We start from the raw sequence: 27,732 nt of genomic DNA on the forward strand, positions 1-27,732 counted from the left end.
AGCGCGCAGAGAGGCAGGGTTCATCACTTCAGCGCCGTTCCCGAGAAAAAACTGGCAACGACGGGAAGAGGAGTGAGTGAACAAGGCGACGCGGAAGATAGCCTAGCTAGGTGGGTGGTGTGTTTTTTTTTTTTGGCCCCCCCCCAAAACCACAACATTCGTAAGCGTTTTGGTTCTGTATTTATAACTCTGTATGCGTTTGAATGGAAGAAATCCAATTCGAGTGAAAAATCTCGAAGTGAACAAGTCGGATAAGTTTCGTGGCAGTGCGGGCTTGAACGCCCAAATTTAGACCAGTTGGAATTACAACTACTTCCTACTCCTGCCTGGAAAATCGGTTATCTGGCGTCAATAGGACGGAGCCTGTTTCTATAGGCCACGCAGCGGACTTGCACAAAGAACACAAAGGTAGACTGTCGGGTTTCTTTGTCTTTTTGTGTCGCATGCGATTCATTTATTTCTTCAGGTGGCTTTTTAAAATCGTTTGGATTTCCACAAGCTAATGCAGCTGTTTTTGGTTTCTTGTTTCGGAAACTTGAAAGTTAGCTTGGCTAGCTCACAGTTAGCTAGCATGCTAGCTAGTAAAGTTAGCTAGAAGCGCTGGCTGGCTAGTTTGTTTTCTAGCTAACGCTAGTAGCTTGAATGACTCCCGTTTGCTCTCGACAGAAGTATTATTGTATTTGCTTCCCTTCTCTATACTTGAGCTGAATATTTAAGCAGAAATTTTAGTAAAACTTCTAGCATTTTTTGTGGGTTTTTTTAGTTCCTATAGTACGGCTGCAGGCATGTTTTGTGAGGAAAATGGGTTGTTTGTGAAACCAAAGCTAAAGCACTACTTTCAGTACTCGGGATAGTTTTACTAGCGTTGTCTAATATCAAATTAAATCAGTTTATAGGCTACGAGTTATTGTCTGTCAAATAATTTAACTTTTCTAATGTGTTCGTTCTGTATGTTTGGCATTGCTAAACTGAATTGCCAGAGAGTGAGTGATTTTTGTGGATGTTAATAGACTAGCTCTTCTCGCTTTGGGCTTTTAACAAAATGTAAGTTTCTTAACTTTATTTTGGATATAAAACACCCACTTTTTTCCCCTCAATAGAGTTTAAATTAAGTGAAACTGCTCCATTTATGCCCCACCTAACGTTATAGCAAGTTCATTAGCAGGCCATCTGAGAGGTCAGAGCCCAAGTCACGAACACCTGCACTTGACTTGAAATTTTCTGATTTAGAGTTGGAAATCAGTTTCTTTGGCTTGAGACTTGAATCGTGAATGTGGTTCAGACGGTCTGGATAAGTTGGCGCTTAATTTTAATTGTGTTTTACAGTGCAAAACAGGTTAATTAGCGGAATTAACTTCTAATCATGCGCTTTTAAACGAGGCGCGTGCACGAGTCCTGAAGGGTTTAGGTTAGTATAATTTGTTTTATTTATATAAAGTTGAGAGCGTGGGTTGTTAACTGAAGTGTTAAGTGTGTGAGAAACCTGTTGAGTAGGTCTTGTATGTATGTGGGGGAAGGGACAGGCGTGGTTCGGTGTTTTCTCTGTAGCCCGCTTTTTGTGTTTTGCTTCGCATTTACACACAATGCGGGCTTCGGCGCCTAAACGTCAACAGTTCAGCTGTAGTAATTTTACAGCTCTTCTGACTTGCCTGATTAACTCACCCTGAGTCATGTGTGTGAGCCAAGTTGAGTTTCTGCTTTAAAAAAACTAGCAATGTTTCGGATCTTCCCAGTTTCCTCCTACGGGTGACTACCTTGACCTGAAGCAGCGCAAAGGGTAATGCATGTTCATACCCTTGTTTAAAAACCAAAACAACTCTGCTCGATCCATTTTAAAGGAAAGGATCTGTTTTTCCCCGAGTTGGTGAGGTTGTAAAAGCAGCCCGAGTGCGCTTTTTTGAGACGTGTCGCTTTCTTAACGGTGTAATAACCGGGTTTACGGTTACAAGGGTGTGTCCGGCCAACACGGAAGGGCTTATGGAGCAGTTTTAAAACGCACGGCAGCCTCCTTGCCTCTGTCTGTGGTCACTCCAAACTGTTTCTGCTCAGAAATATCATGCTGTAAAACTAGAAGCAGCATGCTTGAATTTTTTTTTTCCCTCTGTATACCTTCTTGCTTAAGGGGTCATGGTTCATCATCTTTCCCTCCTGATATGAACTCATTCCTACTGAAACTATTCATATCTTATCTGTTGTGTAAAATAATGTCTCATTCACTTTCTGAAGACCGTCAGATATCCAGCAAGAAGACATCTGAGATGTGCATTTCCTGATTGATCGCACTTGAGGCTTCACATGACCGTTTTAAGAGTTTGTTGAAATGATCTATGAATGTGTAATTCAACCACAGGCAAGAGTCGGATATGCAATCAGTCCAAAGTTCAAAAACGTTAGTTTGGACTCGTGCCCAAAATGGAAGGATTGGTTTTTCACTTTCATCTTAATCAGAAAGCATCTTGATAGTACTGCCGTGGTGGCCATTTTCTGAGCAGTGTTTGTGCATAAAAGGTTGACAGAAGTTGTCCCTGTCCTTCTACACAGCGGTGGGTGGAAACTAAAGTTACACCTCTGTTATAAGTCAACAGATGTGTAACTTTAGTTTTCACCCAAAGTTATACTATTATTCCTCTATCAGTAGTACCACCAAAATGCCTTTTTTCCCCCTCTTCTGCTAACATGTCTCGTCACTTTCCAAGCTACAACTTAAAACAGATTGTCTATTCAAAGCCTTCTTTCACTGCCTGTGGGTCACTACACACTTCCAGTGTTCAGTCAAGCCTTTGCTCGTCTGTCTGGCTTTTCGCATTTTTTTTCCCCCTCTTTGGAATTTGGTCAGATCTGAGATGGCTACCAGTGTTTAATTTATACTTTCTGAAAAATGTTCCAGGTTCAATCTTGATGTTAGATGTCGCTGGTATTTTTGTGGTTCTGAAAAATGTGGTCAGTCGGCAGTTTGGCTTTTTTTTTCTCTCCATTTGGTTCACTGTGGCAAAATGCCTTGTGCGTAGACAGCACGCTTCCTTCATCTATTTTTTTTGGTCTCTAGTTTGCTACTGCAGTGTAGAAGTTGACAACTGACAGTCGAAATGTTGTTTTTGCAGAGCATCCCTGTTCACTGGCTTGTACATCTGCTCAGTGGTATGCAATAAGCTCCACTTGTGCACACTTCATCATTCAAGTCAGCATGTGGCTAGGAGTTCAAGCTGCATTATCATCAGTTATTATGCCATGGCCTGATCCTGGGTTTCATCTTGGGGTGTGGTTCTGGTATGTTTATAAAATTTGCCTGTTAAGTGGATTAGCAGTAAAATGTATATTGACTGTCCCATTAGCAGACACACTTGGGTGTGGTAAATTTATTTTGGTGCAGTATTAAAGTTGTTGCTTTAATCTGTTATAACCAAGAGTTAGTATGTCATTGTTGGTGATCTGTCTTTTTCCTCATAGCAAATTCAGTGGTTCTTTGTTACTTCGTTGCTGATCTCAAAGTTGGCATTTGACAGGAGTTTTGTCTCTGTGATGGCAAAACTAGCAGTTCTGTGTGAGGAATGCAGTCTTATTTGGCTCATTTGTTAGCTGCAGTAGGTGAATCCCAATAGAGCTTGTTCTGATTATTTTATATCATTTTACATGGTTGTCTTGAGCAGTTTGGTTGCTTGCCCAGCAAAACCTACATAAAGTTTTCTCTTGTTTTGGGTCAGGCCTGTTCTGGGGATGGCTTTTTTTTTTTCATTCCTCTGGAGTAGACTTAACTTTTTAGGAACTGTTGCCAAAAATAAAAGTGACGTGCTCAGCGTGGCCTAGATTATAACTACTGACTCGGTATTCAAAGTGGGCTTTGAAGGAATACCCTTTGAAGATAAAACCTTTGTTTTAGGCAGAAGGTGTGTTCATGATGCGTGTGTTTCATGTGTACCCTAATAATGGGTACATTTATAAATAGACCTTGTTTGCTGGGAGAATAAAACTGGTGCTTGGAAGAATTACTGCTTTCCAGTTGTGATTAAGTCTATAGTTCAATACCATTTAAAATTATTTGAAGTGATGAACACTGCGTTTTTATACTAAATCCCGTTGCTTGCTTGTTGAGATTAAAAATCAAGTGACGTTGATTTGAACTTCTGTAAGCACAGTTCAGATTGCACAGGTGTGTGTTCATTAGTAACTTGGCTCGCAGGTGTACGAGTTTGCTGTTACAGGAAAAGGTGTGTGTCACTGAAACTCTGCATCAGACTGAGTCTGAGTCATTAACTTCACACTCCTGAATCAGTTTGTGTGTGTGTGTGGGGGGGGGATGAGACATGGGAACTGGATAAGGAGAGACTGAAGGGGGCTGTGTGCTGGGAAAGGAAGAGGACCTTTTTAAGGAATTTCTGACGAGCTATTGAGGCCAAGACAGGATCGAACATGCCACAGGACCAGGTGGAATGTGGGTGCGCATGCGCATGCCTGCCTTATTTTCTATAGGGGAGTGTTTGCTTTGTTTAAGGCATGTTTTGGGACAAGGGTGGAAAACAGTTTCATGAGTCCATGAAGCTGACTGCTGTAACTGTGTTTTCAAGGACGGCCCCTCCTACCCACCCTGCATGCACACTCTTGGACACACATTTACTATTGTTCCCCGAGTTAACAGATGGACAGCTGCAAATAGAAACTGCCCCCAAACCCTGATTTTTGTAGTTGCTGTAGAGGGTAACAGTACTCACTCACAGGTGTGGCAGGGGGGCACAGCAGCTGTGCTGTTTTAACAGCATAGCTTTGACCTTGGCAGGTTTCTGTTTCGAGCCTGCTCTCATTTTAGAAGCTACTGTATGTTTTCAGGATTCTTTAACCCAGCTTGCCAGTTTTATCTTTGCAACTGCAATTTTCTGGTTCAAGATGGTCTTGTGTTGAGTCAGGAAATATTGGCAAGCCTAGAAAAAAAAAAAAGCTGATGTTTTTTCCTTTGAGATTTTGTTAGCTTTGACTTGAAAGGGTGGTGGTTTGTTCTCATGTATCGAGTGGGTTGGGTCTAGACTCAGCATTCTGCAGTCACACATTTTGGTTGGTTGGAAGTTCTTGAATCTTAACATTATTCAGACAATACATGCCATCCTTTCCATGGTTCCATTTTCTTAATCCTGAACTCTGATACCGGTGAAGGTGAAATTTTTAATTTCCCCAAAATTGTACAAGCCAAGGCCAAATTTCACATGTAACATACTCTTAACATTTCTATCACTAACTCATTGAAAGTAATTTACCATTTTACATGATACCAGTTGTGCTTGGTAACTAGATGGAGTGTTTTCAAGTCAGAGCTGATCATATTTGTTCTCCTGATGTAAATCATTTTCCACTCTGAGCCCAGAATAGAGCTCTACAGGATGGATTCTTCTCACCTGCCATTCACACCCAGCTCTGTACTTGAGTTCACTGGTGCTAATGAGCAAGTGCAGATCAGCATCATCTTTTATTTTTGCATTTAGAGAGTGAAATGTCAGCACATTACTGAATAGCTGTATGTTCTTGGTGTAAATCTGGAGCTTTTGTGCTTGAAATATTAGCTTGGGGACTTTTTTTTTAAAATATATATCAAGTGAACATGTACAGCTTACTTATATTAAAAAATATAATGAATGGCTTGAAAACTCATACATGTTTGGCTAGCGAAAGTAGTAGTGGCAGCCAAAAGTTTAATAAATTGCATACATTATTCTTAAATTTTATTCTAGCTAAATGAATGCCAACTAGGTGCAAATTGGAGTGCTTGATATGGAAATTACATCTGGCTTATTGGTATTTTTTCATATTGGCATGTTTAATGGACATGACATTTTTCTTAAATTATAAATGTCCAGTCACTATGGTCTTTAGCAACTGTAACAGGGAACACTGACTACAAATAGACCCAAAATATTCATCATTAAGACAACTCGAAGCTGCATTATGAACCTGCATTTGTTCTAAATGTATAAATTTCTAAACTTTCCTAGCTGCCAGTCAGTCTTGGTCATTATGGAAGCTGGTGGAAGGGAAGGGGAAGTTTGTGGCTTCTGTGAAGGGAACAATATCAAATAGTTCAAGATGCTTTGCTGCAAATCCTTTCATTTCAGTAAATGTCAAATATATTTAGATGGACAAGATGATTGCTCAAATGTCAAAATCAAAAGCATGTGAGGGAGCAAGTAGATGGGAGTATCATCTTGCTAAAGCAAAAGTGTGCTGTTTATTTGACCCCTCAGAGAACAATGCTGCAGGGTTAATGCATAACATGCTCTGTGTAAGCACTCAATGTTCAAATTGGCATCCTTTAATAATTTGTGTGGCTGTGCTTGGTTGACAGTAAATGGTTTTTCGCTTTGTAGTTGTATGGTTCAGTGACACCCACTTTAATAGTGGGTTTTGCTTTATAGTTGAGATGCAGTTTTTCTGGAGGTGTCAGTTGTGATATTGGAGGACCTTGGTTGGTTTAGTGCTGTCTGAGCTGATTATGCCTGCCTGTACATGATTGCTCTTGTCTCCTTTCTCTTGCATAAATCTTAATCATCCTCCAAAAAACCAGTTTGGTTTCCTGTCACTTGCACAGTGTGAGCCTTTGTTTGCTGATACTGTTATTCTTTTATCTTGTTTTGTCACTGCCTGTCTTGGTTTTTTTTTTTTTTCCCCCAGAAAAATTTTGAATTATTTCTTTTTGGATTGGATAGTTAATTAAATTTACATTTAATTACTTTTAGGTCAAGGTCTAGTTTATATTGGTATGCTTGATAAATATGGTGCTAACAAGAAACCTATTGTTATTAGGTTTTCTATAGATACCCATACCACCTTTAAAAAAAAAAAAAAAGGGTAATTGTAGTTAAGACACCACAGATCATGCCTTTGAAGTTATTTCTGTACTGCGATTTCTTAGTATCCTACAAAACTACTGATTACAAATGTATTTAGCACTGTTTAGTTGAAACCAGGCTTGCGTGATGGTGAGAGGATTCTCTACATGTTCTACTGCCATAAGAGTTCGTGATGTTTATTCCAGTTACATTGTGGCCCTTTTCCACTACCCTTTTTCAGCTCGGTTCAGCTCACTTCAGCCCGACACGGCTTGCGTTTCGACTACCAAAGAACAGCACGACTCAGCTCGCTTCAGCCCTGCTTAGCCCCTAAAACTCGCACCGTTTTGGAGTGGGGCTGAAGCGAGCCAAACCGAGGCTGGGGGCGTGAGCAGACACTCCCCTGTGCACTGATTGGTGAGGAGGAGTGTCCTCACATGCCCCCACACGGCCCGCGAGCACGCTGAGATCTGTAAACCCGGAAGAAGAATTACGAGAATTTCTGAAGCCTTATGCGCCTCGTCTCATCTATACGCTCTTGCCAGTATCTGTTGGCATTGTCGGTGACAACAAGCCACAGCACCAAGACCAGCAACACTAACGACTCCATGTTTGTTTACTATTCGGGTCGTGAGACTACCGCTTAAAAGCTCATTGATGTCACTGTTTGCGCCGCCTACCGACATCACGTGACGTCCACCCGCTTTCGCTAACTCCACCCAATGTGTCCACCCACTTCCAGCCAGCACGGTTCAGCGCGGTTGTAATCGAAATGCAACTCCAACAGCCCCGCTCAGCTCGACTCAGCACGGCACGGCTCAGCCCAACTCAGCTGCGTTTGTAGTGGAAAAGCGGCATTATATTGCCAGATTTGCCAACCTTTATACCTTTTTGTGTAGGAGCACCACAATTTAGCATGAATTACAATCAGGAGTTATCACTCAAACAAAACTAGCAGTCTTTTTTTTTGTCCTGAATTAAATGAGGAAAGCCCCGTCTCTCTCAGCCCTGCCCCGTCTCTCTCATGACTCAGATTGTGCATTCACTTTCTGCAAAGGTAAATGGAGAATGGTTTGGGTTCATTTAATATGAAATGAAATTTACCAATGTATGTTTGACTTGGCTGGTGGTGAATATAGTTAACTTTTTTAGCGATGCTGCCAAAATGGTAAAAAAATAAAAACTTGGATTTTCATCCAAAAAAAGAAGTTGAAGTATTGTCCTAAAAAGATTCAGTTGGTTGACACACCAAATAATGTTAATGGGGTGATGATTATAAAGTGATTGGATGTTTTTTTTTTTTTTTCCCCTTTGCCTGTACACTTTAGCTTTTCTGGTCAGTGTTCAGATGTAAACAAACACTGAGCCCATGTGAACCTTTTATAGCCAGTTTGTAAAAGGATTATATTGGATATTTTCTACTGTGCATTACCAGTTCCTGACTACATAGCCGGTAATGGGACACCCTCTCCCATTTTCATTAAATTGACAATGGTAGAAATGCTCATTCCTGTCTGTCTGTAGGCTGTTTCTGAATGATCAAGCTGTTTATCTTGATTATTTAAAAGAAATCCCAGGCGTTTAATCAATATGGCACAAGCCTAACTGCAAGTACTAGCAAACCTAAAAATGAATGCACTGTATATTTAGAAGAAGACTTGTGATCTGATTTATAGTTGCCACATCTACATGGTGCCTAATTGCTGCTGAAGCAGTAGAACCCTTTAATGTTTTTGTAATGCTGAGTTGTAGGGCTGAATGATCGATTTCAAATCAATTGTAATTTGAAACAATGTTCTTAGCAAATCATAATGGTTGTGGTTTAGGATATGTTATGCGGGGTGTCTGACCCAGGGTTTAAACTGCAGTGTTGAAGGTTTTACAAATTCATGCCATCCTCCTCCTTTGACAGTTGTACTCGCTTATCAGAACTGTCCCAAGGTAACTGTGTATATGCCCACCAAGAAACCTGTAAAAACTTGTGCAGAAAATGGCTTCCATGGAGTCAGAAGCAATGTTGGATAATGAAGTCCCAAAGAAAAGCAGCCCTTGGGTGGTATGGGAGTATTTCGGATTTGAGACGATGAGCAGCAAAAGGTTTTGTGCAAGGCATGTTGTGGAACAGTTGCCACCTCAGTTCTGTGATGGGTGTATGGCTAAAAAGTCAAGTGAAAGTAATGGTGCTTGAGCCCAGTCTAGTAAACGAATAACTATTTCAGAGTTGACTGTTTAATCCATAGCAAAAGGGCTCGTGAAGGCACTGTTAAGTAACAAATGCCATAACTTCGTACTACGCCAAACACATGGTGGGTTTCGAATGCTCATCTGAGGTGGTGTTTACATTAGACCGTATCAGCGGATCATCAGATTAACGTTTTTAAAACGATTCGCGTGCACACAGCAACGCCAATACACAATTCGCGTGCACACAGCAACGCCAATACACGGATACGCTCGGCTCCACAGGCATCCTGCGCTCCAAATCACTCCGCCCTGAACAGCGAGTGCCCTCTGGAGGGTGCGCACTCCGGCCCTGCGCAGCTCACAGAGCGCGCGAGTGAAGCGCATGAGCAGTGATTCGGGACAAATAGCAGGAAGTGAAAGTCTGCGCCATTTTTCAGCAGTCGTGTCACATGACCAATGTGGCATGACCAACGCCAGCGAATCATGAAGGTGGATGTCACAGTGACGTTGTCCAATGACGACGTCAGCTAGAGCTCAGCACAGCGTATCCTCGTTCCTCAATGTTTACACAGCACCGGATCAGATACGTAATGGATTGAATACGTGGGCCCTGGCAGATTCAAGTTGTTCCGCCTGTGGAGTCGTTTCCCGGCGTTTTAATGTGAACGGACAGTGCATCCGCAACGAAAACAAGACGGATACGGTCTAATGTAAACACCACCTGAGTAAAAGGTGTAATTCCTTGCTGCTCATTCTACAGTCAGGTTGCTATTACTTTATGTAACTTGCAGCTTTTGATTGTTCTGTGCCAATTTTTTTTTAAGTAATACATGTTGGAAGCAGTTAATATCTTTACCCTCCTTGCATTAAAATATAGGGCGGCTAATATTTTTATCTTGTGGTAATGCTGTCTTTAAATCTATTACATGTTGAATATTGAACTGAAGCTTGTGTGTGTATATATATATATATATATATATATATATATATATATATATATATATATATATATAATTTTTTTTTTTTTTTTAACCTGGAAAAAAAAATTGCAATTGGATATTTTCCACAGATTGTTCAGCCCTACTAAGCTGTAACCTTAACTGTTTTTAGGAACTGTGTTGGGTTTGAGTGTGGTATCCTGTGGGAAGGTGTTCATTTGTCCCTTTGATTCAGGCGAGTGTTTGGTGTCCTGAAATGCTGAGAAGCCATATGAATGTGTGCCATACCCTCTTTCTCAGAGTGTATGCAGCAGTGCGGTGTGTAACACTGTGTCTTCTCTCTCAGTGTGTATGGAGCAGTGTGAGAATGCCGCGTCTCTCCTGGCGTCAGTGCGCGAGCAGGAGATGCAGTTTGAGCGTCTGACTCGAGCTCTCGAGGAGGAGAGGAGGAGCGTGGGGCCATCCGGCACCCTGCCCCGCCCCCTCCCCACGCTGCAGGTAACACCTCCTCCCATCAGTCATGTGACTGCAGAGGTCACAAGTCCATGTCGTCCCACACCTTTATCATCCTCTTCATAAGCCTGCGCCCCACCTCATGTGTGTGTTTTGCCTTGCGCAAGCATCTGGTGTCCATCGTATCGTGTTGTCATCGATTGCATCATCTCCCTTTCAGTGCATGGTGACTCACCTCATCCATTACTTTTTCTAATTTGTTTTATAACATCCTTTCTGTTTGCATTATTTGCCTTCTGATCCCCTTTGCCATCAAATACATGGCTATTCTCTTCATTCTCCCTGGAGGCATCTTCGGTATTGTCTGCAGCTTTTTTTTTTTTTTTTTTTAAATAAAGAAAATGTCAGACCATAAATCTGGATTCGACTTTGTTTTTTGTGTCTTTCCATCACGCATGCTGCTAATCCGTCTCTGATTCACGCATCCCGGTCATCTGTAAGATGCATGCTTGTATGTCTTACACGAATGAAAAATGTAATGTCTGTCTAACTACTTCAGAGCAAGTGACTCACTTCAGAAAATATTTCCATGGGCCGACACATTCTTTGTGAATTTAATTGAAAGTTGGTGCATGGTAACGTTTAAGTACCTGAATATGCCATTTTAAAATGAAACAAGTTTTTGCTATATCCTGGTGCAGTGGTATCTTGTGACATGACCGCATTTTCTTAAAGTAAACGCGTTACTGTTTAGAGGCAAGTTTTACGGTTGTACACTTCTGTTGACAAAGGGTGTTGAGTACTCAGAATTATAGATAACTTTTTCATATAAAGAAAATGACCACATAAAGGCTAATGGGTTTACAATGCAGCTGGCCTGCAAGAGCTGTGCTCTGTGGATGTGCTGCCTTGCATCTGATTTCATATAATTATTTCCCTTGGAGACTGTACAGCTGGTGTATGATTAGAGTGAACACCTGACTTGCTTTTACTCTTTCCTTTCATAATGATATTGCAGCAAAATATTTCAGTTTAACTCCTTTCTTTCTGAGATTTGTCAATATTTAATAGCTTATTTTAAAATTGCTGTTTATATGAATGTAATCTTGTTAGTCATACTTTATTCACTATTACTTGCAGTAATTATGCAGAGATGCCCCATTTAGACCAGTGTTTAATTTTCAGAGGAACACTGCATATTGATGGTAAAAAGTAAATTTTTAGCTGAAATATAAAATCTACCTTCCTTTGCATGTATGAATTACGAGACCATCTAAAAACAGAATAAATCTACAGCTAACTTGATGCAATGAGTGTATGAATTATAAGAAGCTCCAGAAGATGCATTCCCCCGCCCCCCCTTGCCAGTTGCTTATGAAAAGTAAGAATGCAGCATGCTTTTCTGTAGGATGTATCCATTCTGTCCACCCACTAACAGCACTTTATGAAGCAGGTTTTAATGGTAGGACCTTTTAAGTAAAAATGTACACTTTTTTTTTTTTTCCTTGAATAATTGTTTATTAAAAGGAGTGTTTGAGTAATAAAAGCCCAGATGTGCCAAGCATAATCCACAACTTCATCCAAAACTCCACACGAGTCAGTTTATGCAGAGGTATGTTTGTACATAATAAAATAAGCTTGAACCCAGAATATACCCCTATGGGCCACCACTTTAGTTATCACAACACAACTTGATTGTGCTCCATGCACAATTACACCGAGTTTTCACTGTGATCCTTTTGCAACTCTAAAACCGTTTTATAAGCCAGCTGATCAAAACCCAAGGATGAAAGTATCTGCAACAGCAGGGAGTGATCCACATTATCAAAAGAATTTAATAAACCAATAAACATGGCTGTGCACTGTTTATTTGTGCAAGAACTGCCATTATTAACAACTGGAGCTGCAGCTGGAGTAGTGCTAGATCTAAATCTCGATACTTTTCTGAAATATTGTTTCTGGATTTCAAGTAATATGAAGTAGAGAAGCTCTATCTTGGCAAAGGAAGAGTTTTCAAATTGGGATAATTGTTTAAATCATTAATCACCTGTGCTCTTGGAAGATTGAGATTTGAGTTTATACCACAAATCATATTTAATCAGCTCAGATAATGCACAGACAATTTTGACAATTGGGGATGGACATGGGCACATTTTAAAATCCAGCACATTTTCAGCCAACAATATCACATTGTAGGTTACGTAAGCCCCCCCCCCCCCCCCCCGTGCTCGGAGTTCATTAATTCTTTAGTCTAAATACTCGAGTTGAATGGCAGCAGTGGAATTTACTTTTGGATTGCTGGACCCTGCATTGAACATGTTTTCAAATAATTTGTCATGACTGTTAGCATAAACTAGCCATTAATAATATAGGCTGTAAGTGAAGCATGTCCTCACCTCACTTTCTGTAGTAAGGTTTATTCTACTTTCATGATGCAGCATGTTCAGGCAAAATCCTTGAATGATGGTTGAGGCTAACGTGGGAAGATACCCTCTAATGGCACTGTGGTTAAAAACCAGATAAGGAACCGGTTCAGTCAGACAGAGCTTTGACCTGTGCCGGAAGTTACTCAACATCTAACAGCCTTTTTACAGTTATAATCTTCTGGTCTGTTTTCCATCAGCCTAAATTTGACAATGGTCCTTTTTATGGGATTTATCTACTTCATGTGAGACATCTGCAGTTCTAAGTACTTTGTCATTTTCTCCACTTTTCACACAGTAATTACTTTCTCTCTGGCTTTGAAGCACGCAGAGCTGAATCAAAAGCGTCTTGCACACTAGAGGGGGAATGGCAGTGGTTTTGGAATGCACCAATTAGTCTTATCTACCTTAGTTGACAGTTGTGTGGATAGTAAAATGCAGAGCGGGCTCAGAACCTACTTACTGACAGGTCCTCACAAGCCTGAGCCCCGCCTAGACCCGGTTCCAGCTCACTGGCTCCCTCTATGGGATGGAATGAGTAATCTGCTCTTTTGCTGTGTGCGTTTTTGTGGTGTTGCATGACATCATTGCATTGTTGCATGAATGAGTTTCCAGAAGCCATTGTCCTTTCTCCTCGTTTTTGCCATTCATTTAATGGAGTTCATGTTTTGGGTTTTTTTTGGACATAGTGCATTTCCACAGATGTATGCTGATCTCCTGAGTTTGTGCATGTTCGCATATTTAAAGCTGATATAATGACCCCCTTGCTGTTGCTCTGAATGTTTGAAGTAGTTCAGTGGCTTCAATGCTGGCCACTACTGTTATACTTTGTGTGTCAAGGGTAATGTCTCTTAACCCTAATTACTCATGGCTTCCCATATACCTCATGCTTGGATTCTTCTCCTTTGAACTTAATATTCAGTGGGTCTCTGTCTCCATTTCTCTAGAACGGGCGTATCCCTGGTGATGCAGAGTTGGAGCGGCTTAAAATAAACGAGGGATACATCAACGGGACACAGGTGTGTCTGGATCTTCTTGTCTCTTCTCCATCTTGCTGTTTTGGGGCCAGTTGGTGTTTTATAAGACCGGAAACACTTTTTTTTTTTTTTTAATAAAGGCATATAGTTGTAGCGCACTCTTGTTTTTGTGCCCCTTACAGTACAGGATGTTAGACCCAGGTCACCTTGTCCAGGAGACAGTCACAGTGGAGGAGGAACCCCAGGAGACAATACCAGTTGTTTCTGTTGAAACTGATGAAGATGGCACCACACGCCGTACTGAAACCACAGTAAGCCCTTTTTTATGCAATCTCCTCTCATATCGGTTTGTTTAGTCTTTACATAAACAGAACAGCACTTGGATCTGATTAGTACATTTTCTTGGATGATAGTGACTATTTTCGTTTTGGTCAAGACGCATTTTAAAACAGGATTTTTTTTTTCTTTTGAATAAGAAACAATTAAGGTAACTGTTATGTCATTTTGACAAGGATTGTGAACTTATTTTTCAGGTCAAGAAAGTCACCAAGACCACAACCACTCGCACAGTTATACCCTCAGTCTCTGACACACTCTCTCTGGATGGCACTGGTTCTGTCACTGGTATGAGTGGTTATAATGCCCCAGTAGACAGAGTGTACAGGCAGCCAGGTCACATGGACTACCCAACAGCTACAGTCCCTCGGGATTACCACTATGGGCCACCTGGGGGGTACGATGACTATCGTAGTGGCCCACCCTCTGAAACCTATGCCAGCCTCAACCGAGGGGCCCGCATAAACAATCGCTACAGGTGTGTCATAATATTTCAGTGTCACGACTATGCTTTCAGGAAAGGGTAAACAATATTAGGATTGTGTTCACATCATGTTTAGATGTAAAACTTAAGGGTTTCTAAAACTCAATAATGCAGCATTTGTGGAAACCAAAAGTGGTCGTCTTGGCATTTTTGATGTTTTTAAACTGCTTTTTGTCATGTAGTGCCTTTGAATCTTTTTCCAGACCTGTGGATGGCTACCAAACATTGGACCCTGGTTACCGTGTCCATAGCAGGCCCCAGCTGGACCCATACGCTGCCCAGCCACAGGTAGGTCGCATGGGCAGCGCTATGGAGATCTCTGGCATGCAGCGATTTGTTCCAGAGCCCTATGGGCTGGAGGATGACCAAAGGAGTCTGGGATATGATGAGCCTGATTATGGTATGGGGCCCCCTATGCACTACAGCACCATGCCCCGGCTAGGATCTCATCCTCCACCTCCACGCCGGACAGGGTTAGTGCAAACAGACATGTGCATTTGCTCTCTTGATAAAGTATTTAAAGTACTTCTGTCCATGTGCCTAGATTGGTTTGCCCTAATTTGTGTGTATGTATATAGATCCTATGAGGGTACTCTGGATGGAGATATGAGTGGAGCAGGGGATATGTATTATTGGGGGAGTGGAGCTCCTTTGGCTCAGGGAGAAAGAGGAAGCATGGCGTCACTGGACAGCACACTACGTAAAGGCCCTGCCCCAACAACATGGAGGCAGCCTGAATTGCCGGAGGTCATCGCTATGCTCAACTATCGTCTGGACCCAGTCAGAAGTAATGCTGCTGCTTACCTTCAACATCTTACGTTTAAAAACGATAAGGTACGTGTCCACACCCAGACATGAACAATAACACCAGACCAGTTTGTCTTGTATTAGTAAATCAGGGTAAAAAGACTTATTACTTTTACTGTCTAAGCCTTTGGGCAGAGTTGGAGATCTTTTGTTGCTCCCTTAAGTGCCAGTGGGTGTAATGGGTAGATGTATCTGAGACTCTTTCAGAGTTTCTGATGACTAGCTTTGACCAGCTGACATTTAAAAATGGGGAAATATGAAAATGGGGTACCTATTTCATGCCTTTTGCATGTATTTTATAATACTGACTTGGGGTAGTGAGTAGGTGACTGGATGTAAAATGGCACTGCTGTTTTGTAAGTGGTGTTATTTTCTTTGATAAATCATGGCAGAATGTAAATATTGATATTTTTTACCAACCCTGGTTCAAAATTGCCTGAATTAACATCCGTGTTTGGATGATTTTTTTTTTTTGTGTGCGTGTGCGCGCGCTCCTCATTGACTTGCTGCATCTCATCCTATGTGTAGGTCAAATCGGAAGTAAGGCGCCTGAAGGGAATTCCTGCTTTGGTGTCTATGTTGGACAACCCAAAGAAGGAGGTGCATCACTCTGCCTGTGGAGCTCTGAAGAACATTTCATATGGACGAGACCCTGACAACAAAATTGCCATCAAAAACTGTGACGGAGTCCCTGCTTTGGTGCGCCTGCTGAGGAAGACAAGAGACCAGGATCTGACAGATACCATTACAGGTAGACACTTGGTGGACCCTCAGTGATGGCGAAATCATTAGTAATAAAGTTGCAAATGTAGCAACTGGTCGCTCTTCCTTTCCTAGGAACTCTGTGGAACCTGTCATCGCATGACTCCGTGAAGATGGAGATTGTGGACCATGCACTCCACGCGCTGTCTGATGAAGTGATGGTGCCACACTCGGGCTGGGAGAGAGCGAGTGATGGAGGAGAGGAGAGCTGCAAGCCCCGCCACCTAGAATGGGAGACGTCTCTCACCAATACTGCTGGTTGCCTGAGGTACTGAGACCCATAGATGTTCCTCAGGGGTGAGGGAGAGACTGTTGGTGCTGAGATGTTTGAAACGGAGCTGCTGGTGGTGGGGGTGTTAATGGAGCTGATGTCAGTCCAAGACTGAAAGAGGCATGTGCACATGCATGACAGGAAGTTGCATTCCTGTATGCAAGAAAGAGGGGAAGTTAAAAGGGAAATGCTTTTTGTATTGTGCAAGCTCCTTAATGGCATGTCAAAAACACACTTTAGGAGTGAGAGGGAGTGTTGGGATGAGAGAAACGTGATCTTTAAATCCACTTATTTCTCTTGAGTGATTCTCTCTTAAATGCTGCTTTCCTTTTGCTTTCAGTTTCTCACAGTGAAGTCTGCCTTCTCATTACTTTCCCTTTAGAAAACACTGTGATAAATGATTTTCCCTGATTGCATCTCAAAAGAGCTGAAAGTGTCCTCCTTTCCTCCTGGTCGGTCTTTTAATAAGATCATTCCTTTGTCTCATTTGGCTCAGTTTAAGGTGATCTTTTAAAGCATTACCTTTCAGATAAGTAGCTAACTGTCAGGGGTGTAATTAATTCTTGATGCATTGATTTTCAAGTTATCCCAAATGCATAAATGTGCAGGTAGAAGTAAAAGGTATCTAGATTAAAGTTTTTGAAGTAAATTTTAAAATTGACTCATGATTTAGTGAACAAAGATGCTCAAAGAAATTTAATATTACCAGGTCTGTGTGGTGAATCATTATCCTCAAACGTCAGTACATATACAGGCTTGACCAAGTGGTCAGAAATGAAAGCACACTGAAACCTTGAATCGGCTTCCTTTGTTTTTATGGAAGATTAATAAAACAAATGTTTTTAAGCAGCTTGATGGGAGCACAAAATGACCAGGGACATAAACTAGCATTTAGAAAATGGGTAGTTTATCTTTCAGGTTGTTTAAATAGGATTGTCCGTTTTGCTGAGAGTACGGTTTTTACATTGCAAAAAGTAAGTTAAGTTTATCTTGGCTGCCCTTGTTTTAATCTAACTTGTTTCAGTAATATTTTGAACTGTCACCAAAATTTAGTAATCGGTCTCGCATCTCTGAGCTGTTTGGGATGTGTCCCTGCCACCCCTTTCTTTTTCATGTGCTACATTTGTTCTCCACAGGAATGTGAGCTCAGAGAGGAGTGAGGCCAGGAGGAAATTAAGAGAATGCTCTGGCTTGGTTGACTCGCTCATGTACATCGTCCAATCCCAGATTAATTGTAAAGATGTGGACAACAAGGTAATATCAGTAGAAATGCAATACAGTGATGGAAAAATTTTTTTTGGACATTTTTAGTCATGTTTTGAAAATCTCTCTCTTTAGTTGGTGGAGAACAGTGTTTGCCTTTTGAGGAATCTATCTTATCAGGTGCATCGAGAAGTGCCAGGTTGTGAGCGCTACCAGGAGACGGCACCTGTCAATCAAGGCCCTGCCCCTGCTAATCAGAAGGGGGGCTGCTTCAGCTCCCGCAAGGGTAAAGGTAAAGGACAGGTGGCTTTATTTTTTGGAATGCAGACTAATTTGATTAGCCAGCTTTAATAAAGAAGATAAATGTAATGGACTGAATTAAGTATTTTATATTGCTTGCGATGCAACATTTTAAACTCCGTTGCACGAGAAGCAAATCTTTTTTGCATTTTTGTTTTGTTCTTGTGCAAGCCTGTTGCTTTTGGTGGCTGGGGCACTGTTGCTCTGCTTTTCTCTGACTGAGATTCTTGCTCACTATCTTTCTTCTCTTGTGCTGTTTTTTTCTCTTCTCGACTGCTTATTCTGTCTACTGCCATAACAGACGAGTGGTTTTCCAAAGGTAAGCCCCTTTTGTGAGCTTTGCTTTGCTTTTCAGAGATCACTGGTATATACAGCAAGCCATTTTACTCTCAATCACCTCTTCTGTTGTTGGTTTAGTCGTGCTCTTGAAGTCTGACGAAGATTTTGCTCTTTTTTTTTTTTTTTTTTTAAACAAACACAATGATGACTTTGCTGTCTTGGGTTGCATTTATAATTCATTTCAGAAGCTTGGCTAGCATTCATATGAAGTTATACCAATGGTTACTGGCTGTTGTTCAAACATTGCCTATAATAGTCAGTCTGACCCCAAGGAGGCACTGGGGCATCTAACCCTTGGTAACTGCATACATAACCTTATAGCTGAGCTCTGCTTTGTCAGCACATGGTGCTTTTGTTTAGCTGTGTGGGGATTTTTTTTTTTTTTAAATATAAATAAACTTGTCAAGAGGACACATTGTTGAACATGGTTAGTCATGGAGTCTGGTTGTGGCTATTTGTTTAATGATTTTTCATGGGGCACTAACATGTTTGGTGTTTTTAGGGAAGAAAGATGATGATGGAGGCGTAGATCTAATCGAAATTCCAAAGAGGACCACACCAGCCAAAGGTATCATTCACATAAGCAGTTAGACTTGCAAACATTCTCAGCTTTCAGAGATCAGATTATGAAAACTTGCCAGAGGTGATTTTTTTTTTTTAAAAAAAAGGGTTAAATTGCTCCACTCATTTGACTTAACTAAAAATTTAGTATTCAGAGAATAAAAGCCAGAATTTTGCTGAAGCTGCTGCTGTGATGTGTTCCCTTAATGTCTTTGAGTAGTTATAGGGTGGGAGAATTAAATATTAATCCTTAGCTAAACAAAATATGCCAAGGGTTCATCAATTTGAAAGACAGTGAAGCAACATAAGACAGTGGGGCATCAGGGACCATTTGAAATGGAGCGCTTGTTTCCTTTCCAAGATGCCTTCAAACTGCCCTTGGTTGAAGGCAACATTAATGTATCCTCAATGCTGCCCATTATCCTAAAATCCTATGTAGCAGCTTCAAGCAGGGGGGTAATTGACCAAATTTCAGTGATTTTCCTGTACAGATGTTTTGGGGTGCTTGCTTTTTTCTCCTCAGTAAATTTTTGAAGTTACTGAAATGTGTACTATCTTGTAACCCTATAACTGTGAACAACTTTGATATTTGTGAGGCGTTTGTTGGCCAACTAGCTTACTCTTTGATTTAGTTACACAGTATGCTGACCCTAACTGCTATCCTAAAGGTTGTTTGAAGTGAACTTCCTTAGAAGTTGCGTTCAGTCAAAAGTCCTGCCTTATGAGTTACTTGTCTATTATGGCAGTGAGGCAATAACATGGCAACCTTATTTGAGCACAGTCTTAGTGATGTATGGAAAAAAGGCTTTCATTAATACTTGGCCTGGGTGATATTGGATTTTGGAGACAATTGTCACCTGATCCGTTGCCAACATTTGCCAGGTGAGAATCGCCAGCGTTCCATGGGAGGGGGAGAGCTAATGGAGATGGTAACCTTTTGTGTGGAAAAGTAGTGCCAGGAACATGTTTTGTTAATGTAAAACTGGCTTATGCCACAGCTCAATGTAACCATAATCTGGCGCACCTATAAGCTTGAATATTGTATTTTAAATGTTGCTGATTGTAATGACTGCTTAATTGGACATACAAACCTGTAATGCATTTCCCACTTATTAACCAGTGATGTACAAGAGAGTGGAAGATGACGGAGACATACTATCGGAAATTCTAAGCATTATCCATACAGCTTGGGTATTCAGAGAGCTTGGCTTGGTTGTAAAATTAGAATGTATTTCCCTGATTATGCCTTATGACCACCATGGGCAGTTGTTGTTGTTTTTTTTTTTTTTTTTAAAGCACTGACAAATGCTGCAGTAATTGAGGGTCTGAGAGTCACAGGTTCTCTAAGGATGGTGTACTTGGATAAGGGAGACTTGAGGGTTTGGAGTCTTCGGCTTTTACCCCCCCCCACAAAAAAAAAAAAGCCTACAAATAGCCTCTAGTAGTTTTTATTTGGTTTAAAATGAAATTATTGCCCTTTCTTACAAACCAACCCATCATCCATGTTTGTACCTGTAAATTAAAAGTATGGCATCACTGCAACAATTGCTTCATTTATTTTCTTTAATTTACTAAATACTGAACTCGATAGTGTTATAATGAATTCCTCCTACTTATTTTTAAATATTGCCCAGTCCTAGTTAACTAATTCTCTGTTCACTGTTGTAGGTTATGAACTGCTTTTCCAGCCAGAGGTGGTTCGAGTGTACACATCACTGCTGAAGGAGAGCAAGAATCCTTCTGTTCTAGAGGCTTCTGCAGGAGCCATCCAGAATTTGTGTGCAGGCCGCTGGACCGTAAGTATATGCTGCTGACCACCAGAAAACTGACATGGGCTGCTTTAATTATGGTCACTGCTCTTTTTAGTATTGCTATATTTGTCAGATTTAAAGTCTCGTGCTCTGTCCCTTCTGTCTCTCTTGTCTCCCTTGCAGTACGGACGTTATATCAGGGCAGTGACAAGACACGAGAAAGGATTGCCCATGATGACTGAGCTGTTGTGTCATGGGAGCGACCGTGTGGTCAGAGCCATGTCTGGAGCCCTTAGAAACCTGGCTATTGATGCTCGCAATCGGGATCTTCTTGGTTAGTGTGGCTCATTAGGTTGTGTATGGCTCCTTGGGTTACTCATCATTGTGAAGAAAGGTGGTGTGGGTGGGGGGGGGAGCTTGCACAAGCGTAAAGATCACTCACTTTACATGGAAAAGGGGAGAAGTTCTGGTGAAGTCAATATATTGAGGTTGGAAAGTCACCAAATTACACAAGCATTTATCTCCTTGGTAAGCAATCGCAGGTAGGTTGCTTGAGGCTTTAATGCTGAACTGTAGTGATTTTAACAACAGTTATAGCCATCAGGGTACTTTTCACTACTCTATACAGTGCCATTTATATTTTTGAGCTTGGTGGATTGTTAAAGTTAATATGTATGAAATTAACTTTTTTTTTTGGTCTCCCATGTACCTGTGCAGGAAAGCATGCTATACCCAACCTGGTGGCAAATCTGCCAGGCGGTGGGCAGAGTCAGCCTGTGCGTAACCTCTCGGAAGAGACCGTGGTTTCGGTGCTCAGCACTCTGGCAGAGGTGGTCTGTTCCAGTGTGGATGCAGCCAAGGTTCTGCGGAGCTCACAGGGCATTGAGAGACTGGTGCTCATCAATAAGGATGGGTCAGTTTGTCTTGTCTTCAGCCCTGGGCTTCGGTTATGCTCAGTTTGTGTTTAGTGGCTCTTTGGGTTCACTACGTGTTTGTGAGTTGGATGGATAAGGTTTAATTGAAGCTAGTAAAGGTGTTTTCAGTACATGAACAGTGTCTTTGTGACCTTGTGCCTGTTCCACAGTAACCGTTCCGACAGGGAAGTACGTGGTGCTGGTCTAGTGCTGCAGAATGTGTGGGGATTTAAGGAGCTGCGGCGCACGCTAGAGAAGGATGGCTGGAAGAAATCGGATTTTGTGGTCAACGTGAATCCTCCTAACACCCGCACCAACGGTGGCTATGAGGATAGCAGCACCCTACCACTCATTGACAGAGGTGTGACAAGTCCATCTATCCATTTTGCACTTGGTTTCCTTTATGGCAGTTTCAAGTGTGTGGGGATATACTCAATTTTTTTTGTAATTAGAGAACTTTTTTCTTTTTTTTTAATAAACCCCTCCAGGAGGAAAGCAGGACAGAGACAGAAACATGATTCCACTAAATGACTTGGGATCAGGTGATTTTTTTTTTTTCTTTTTTTTTTTCCTTCTTACATTGATGCACCGTGTTTTAATTCACACAAAGGCATTAATAAATGCATGGGTTTCAAACGGTATGTAATAAGTTGTTTTTTTTTTTTTTTTTTTTTGGGTGCTAGACTCCTATGCTACACTGGACCAGAGAGGACGGAGGAACACTTTGGATGAAACTCTAGAACCTGCAGAGAATGATATTCAGGTAAAAAACTTGTTAGAGTAGCTGACACAGACACTTTTTTTTTTTTGGCTAAACTTATCCAAAAACCCAGGTTATTCTAAGCATTTGGCACAATGTGAATTTGGATGAAGAGGAAATAGCAATGTTAACTAGCTTTTCTTGCTACAGTGACAGCCATGTATAGAGAAGCAGTAAATCAGGTCTAACTGCTACTTAATGATCAACGGATCTTTTATTTTGTTTTAGCTTCATGAACTCTGCAAAATGACCACTGGATGCTAATTGTTTCAGTCTTGCATCCTTTCTTTTCCAGTGAACTCTTGTCAGCCAAGTTTTATTTGTTTAGTCTGACTGCTGTTTAATTAAAATGCAGGTTTGTGTTCACACTTTCTAATTTAACACCTCCAGCACTTCCTTCAATGGCAAAACTTACAAGATATCACTAGCATCACACTAATTATCTGTTACTTTCCTCTCACTCTACTAATAACTAATGATGGGGAGCTGTGCACAGTGTCTCTCTAACCCTTTTGCCCTCTCTCCTTTTTCTTTCTCACATATATTTCTGATGACCCCTTTACACCTCTGAACACGTGTCGTTCTCTGGCGTGCTCACCCAGGGAGGGATGTATGGGGAGAGGCGGGGCTCCATGCCCTTGTTGGACTCTTTCGACGGTTAGGCCACTCCCCCCTCACCCCACTCAGTGCATGAGCAAGCATGGTATGTGTGTCCACTGCCTCCTTCCTTCATTGCATGGGCTCTGTGTACGTGTGTGAGGTCTTAACCTTCAGCCCCTCTCTAACCCAGTGGTTCTCTCAGTCCACGTTTTTGCTCTTTTGTTGTGTGTGAGGAGACGGAGCAAAAATTTGACTATCTGGAGGGGTCTTGAAGACTGGTTTGAGAACCACTGTTCTAACCTATTTGGTGTTTATTTTTTGCTGTTCTTACAGTTAACTTGTTTCCTATATTAATGTAGTTTGTATATGTGCTGTTCATGTACCCACTCTGGTCACATGACTTGTGTGTAGCTGTATCACTTTCCCGAGTGTTTGTGGACCTGTCCGCGCTGAATGGGTTTGTGCATATGGCGGCACATGCACGAAATGCCCTTCATAAGTATTGTAACTAATCATTAAGGAGTCTTTTCTTTAGAATGTGCCTTAAAGGGATTGACCATTCATTTCATGTCACTCTTTGAGATTTCTCATCTCAAGAAGAAAAGTGAGAGTATCCTGCCTGTTAATATAGACTGGAACTGGTTCCTTATTTGTGTTCATTTTAAATTTTTAACGTAATTATAGTTGGCAGAGCTATGAATGGAAAAAAGGCAGCTGAATAAAGGGCAAGGTAAATGTTGCCACAGTGCATGTGCGAAGTTACTCTAATCACTGTTGAGAATGTTGGATGTTTTATGCCACATACATTAACTCTACTTCACAAGATGGAGTACAGTGCTCAGCGTAAATGAGTGCACCCCCTTTGAAAAGTAACATTTTAAATATCTCAGTGAACGCAATTTCCAAAATGTTGAAAAGACAGTTTAATATAACATCTGTTTAACTTATAACATGAAAGTAAGGTTAATAATATAAACTTAGATTACACATTTTTCAGTTTTACTCCAAATTAGGGTGGTGCAAAAATGAGTACACCCCACAACAAAAACTATTACATCTAGTGCTTTGTATGGCCTCCATGATTTTTAACGACAGCACCAAATCTTCTAGGCATGGAATGAACAAGTTTGGTGACATTTTGCAACATCAATCTTTTCCCATTCTTCAACAACGACCTCTTTTAGTGACTGGATGCTGGATGGAGAGTGATGCTCAACTTGTCTCTTCAGAATTCCCCAAAGAAAATAATTTCTTTACACCACAAAGGTGAAGGCTACAAGATCAGCAAAGCTTGACTATCAGTCAGAATACTGTAGCAAAAGTGGTACAAAAATTTAAGAAGGATGGAACTGCAACCATCTCACAGACGTGTCCAGGTCGTCCATGGAAGTTAACACCTCGACAGGAGCGTCTTCTGATGAGAAGGATTGGAAAAAGTCGGCATGCAAGTTCACTGCAGTTATCTAAAGAAGTAGAAAGCCAAACTGGGGTGACTATTTCCCGTGATGCAATATGGCGTACACTGCAGAGGAATGACATGCATGGATTCCGTCCACGAAAGAAGCCTCTCCTAAAGCCCAGGCACAAAAAAGCCTGCCTAGAGTTTGCCAGGGCCCATGCTGACAAAGATGAAGACCACTGGGACTCTATACTCTGGAGTGATGAGACCAAGATAAATGTTTTTGGAACTGATGGCTGCAAAGGTGAGGAATACAAAGAAAGATGCATGGTGCCTACAGTGAAACATGGTGGTGGCAGTGTCCTTATGTGGGGCTGCATGAGTGCTGCTGGTGTCGGGGAGCTGCATTTCATTGATGGCATCATGAATTCACAGATGTATTGCTCTATACTAAAAGAGAAGATGCTACCATCACTCTGTGCCCTTGGTCGTCGTGCACTTTTCCAACATGACTAAACACACATCTAAGGCCACTGTTGGATTTCTGAAGAACAGGGTGAAAGTGATTCAGTGGTAGAGTATGTCTCCTGATCTGAACCCAGTCGAACACCTATGGGGAATTCTGAAGAGACAAGTTGAGCATCACTCTCCATCCAGCATCCAGTCACTAAGAGGTCATTGTTGAAGAATGGAAAAAGATTGATGTTGCAAAATGTCACCAAACTTGTTCATTCCATGCCTAGAAGACTTGGTGCTGTCATTAAAAATCATGGAGGCCATACAAAGTACTAGATGATGTAGTTTTTGTTGTGGGGTGTACTCATTTTTGCACCACCCTAATCTGAGTAAAACTGAGATGTGTAATCCAAGTTTATATTAACCTTACTTTCACGTTATAAGTTAAGCAGATGTTATATTAAACTGTCTTGTCAACATTTTGCAAATTGTGTTGAGATATTGTTTAAAATGTTACTTTTCAAAGGGGGTGTACTCATTTTACGCTGAGTGCTGTATGTTGGTGGATCAGGTTTCCAAAAGAGTAAAATAATCTTAGATTACAAACTACAGGTATAAATTTGTTGAATTGTAATTTGGACGTTTGTTCCGAATGACCATGGCATTTTAGAACTTAATGACTCAACATTGTTCTGCAAGCTAAATATAACTCTTTGGGTTATTATGAACACTGTAAATAACAGAAGAGATGGAAGCAAGCAACAGGGTTTGCAACTATTTTGTAAACGTATTTCACAGTTGGAGTGATCAGTGATGGTTGTCAATCATGTTTCTCAAACCTTGGCGCTCTAATTCAGTACACTAAAATGATCAGACTGCTGTTGCCAAGAAGCATATACATATGTGATTGCCTTCAAATTAAGACTTGAGTGCCACATTTTATAGGGTAATGTCAGTTCTTTGGTTAAAACTTGTTTTATAAGCCACTCTCTTGAATTAACGGTTTTGCCTTTGCCTATTATGTCTGTCCACAGAAAAACTGATAGTGTGCATTACTCGTGGTGAGCACCCTGTTCCTGCCTACTGTCCCTGCTGAACCTCGTCACAAAGGGACCACAGCCACTAATCAATGACACAAAGAATCTCTTCCTCCATCATTACCCTTCTTTCTTTCTCTCACCTTCTGCTTGTTGATCTGTCTCCTAAGATCCAAATGACTCTCACTACTAGGCAAAGACATTGTAGTCATTTTTATCTTCTGGTACTTTAAATCCATGCCACTTTTTTAAAACGAAAACGCAAGACTGAAACTCTACAGAACGGGAGTGCCTTTTTTTTTTTTCTCCTTTTAATTTCTCATGTTTTCTTCTTTAACACTACATACTGTGCATTGTGCCCTAAAATTGGGTGAGATCACTAGTTATTTCTTTGATTTTGGTTTAATTCCTTTTGCTACATGGATTTTTATTTACTGACATTTTATTCAACATGACACTACAGTAAATGTTCTTGCTACCACTACATTTGATGTCATTCTGTTGCCCCTTAACGTTTTGGAACACTAATTACTTATTGTATTTTTTTCCCCTTTTTCAAAGTTATGTAGCTGTAAGATTAGTCTGCATTTGTTTCCATTTTTTTTCTGTGCTGACAAACATTTATACCAAATTACACCACTGTATTGTGAGTTACTATTAAACATAGTGCGTGTGTATATAGTGTACTAAATCATCTTGTACAAGATTTTGGGAGGGGAATGGGGCTCATTTTGTAATGAAACCATTGCCTCGCACAGCTAAATTACCACTCAGAGCTGACACTGCTATCTTTTTGCAAACACCCCCACCCCCTTTTTTTCGGTCTTGACACATTTGACTTGTGGATGTTGCTGATTGACAAAGGTTGAGGGGTAATGCTTATGGGAAGAGAAACCGGTGTTTCCAGTTTTTGGTTGTCTAAATTGAGTGTCTAGAAAGGCGCCTTTTAATATAAATATTGATTTGAGTAGCTCAGATAACGTCAAGGTGGGTTGTTTGGGACATGACCACTTGGTCCCTAGTTTTCCCCTTTGGCAGGGTTAACAGCAGAGCTGGTCCTGTATTCAGAGCTGGAGCACTCTGGATTAATGTTGAGCCCCTCTGGAAAGACAGCATGAACCTGCCACTCTGTAGGCCCAGTTCTTGCTTTCCTCTCTGAATAAAGACAGTGTAAATATGATGGCATACAACAAATCCACCATCCTTGGTCGCAGTGCCTCACTCACTGATCAGCCCGTGTGTGTGTGAGAGAGAGGGGCTTTAAGTGGCGTGTGTGAGGTTTAAGGAATTTAGCCTTGAGTGCCTGTGTTGCAATGGGGAGTGAGGGATGGATCATTGAGGGTGTGTTGGCTTTACATTGAGCAAAGTGCTCCTCCTTTAGACTGTGCGCTTGATATGCACGGAGTCTGGTGTAGATATTTGCTAAATGGATACTCTAGCACAAGGAGTTAAGTGTGTTTGTTTTTCCTTGAACTTCTTTTAACTGCTTCCCTTCAAGGGGATTTGCCCCAGACTGGTTTTTAAACCCATCATTCCCCCCCCCCCCCCCCCCCATGTGAGACACCACTACAGTTCAGTGTAGCCATGTGACAAACACGTTTTTTTTGTTTTTTAGAAGGTATCCAGCAGCAGGCTATGGCCTAGGGTTTTTTTTTTTTTAAATGGAAGTGAAAGACTTTAAAATCTTGACAATATTACAAGCGAATTTGAGAGCGTGCTCAGATTTTGATTCTAGCTTGATATTAGATAAAGAAGTTAAAGCACATTTAACTATATATACACCAGAGAATATTTGTTAATTTTAATTATTTGTTTCCGCTGTGTCTTTTTTTTATATATATATTTTATGATTTGGGATAACTTTGTTTTTCTGGGGTTATTGTGGGTGAATGCATATGCAATCAATTTTATTTTTAATTAAATGCATTTACAGTTTATACCTTAATTAAACAAAACAAGGAAAAATTG

At 41.0% G+C, this 27,732-nt stretch overlaps 1 protein-coding gene across 6 annotated transcripts; it reads left to right on the top strand.

Annotated features, from left to right (window-relative positions):
* Positions 1 to 27,732, top strand: ctnnd1 (catenin (cadherin-associated protein), delta 1). Of its 6 annotated transcripts, none has more exons than XM_060926359.1 (19): positions 13 to 408; positions 10,278 to 10,429; positions 13,755 to 13,826; positions 13,967 to 14,095; positions 14,318 to 14,598; positions 14,808 to 15,077; positions 15,183 to 15,438; positions 15,940 to 16,162; positions 16,249 to 16,441; positions 17,581 to 17,698; positions 17,783 to 17,939; positions 18,789 to 18,854; positions 20,516 to 20,643; positions 20,782 to 20,932; positions 21,316 to 21,511; positions 21,683 to 21,873; positions 22,001 to 22,054; positions 22,196 to 22,275; positions 22,875 to 22,975. In XM_060926359.1, the coding sequence occupies exons 2-19, from the start codon at positions 10,283 to 10,285 to the stop codon at positions 22,932 to 22,934; spliced, it is 2,772 nt and encodes a 923-aa protein (XP_060782342.1). In that variant the 5' UTR covers positions 13 to 408; positions 10,278 to 10,282; the 3' UTR covers positions 22,935 to 22,975. The 6 variants fall into 6 exon arrangements, with proteins under 6 accessions (XP_060782346.1, XP_060782342.1, XP_060782345.1 ...); XM_060926361.1 differs by lacking the exon at positions 22,875 to 22,975 and adding an exon at positions 25,762 to 27,732 and having other exon boundaries at positions 15 to 408; XM_060926360.1 differs by lacking the exon at positions 13 to 408 and adding an exon at positions 10,150 to 10,166.

Source organism: Neoarius graeffei, chromosome 7, assembly GCF_027579695.1.
Source record: "Neoarius graeffei isolate fNeoGra1 chromosome 7, fNeoGra1.pri, whole genome shotgun sequence".
In the NCBI taxonomy this organism is placed as follows: Eukaryota; Metazoa; Chordata; class Actinopteri; order Siluriformes; family Ariidae; genus Neoarius; species Neoarius graeffei.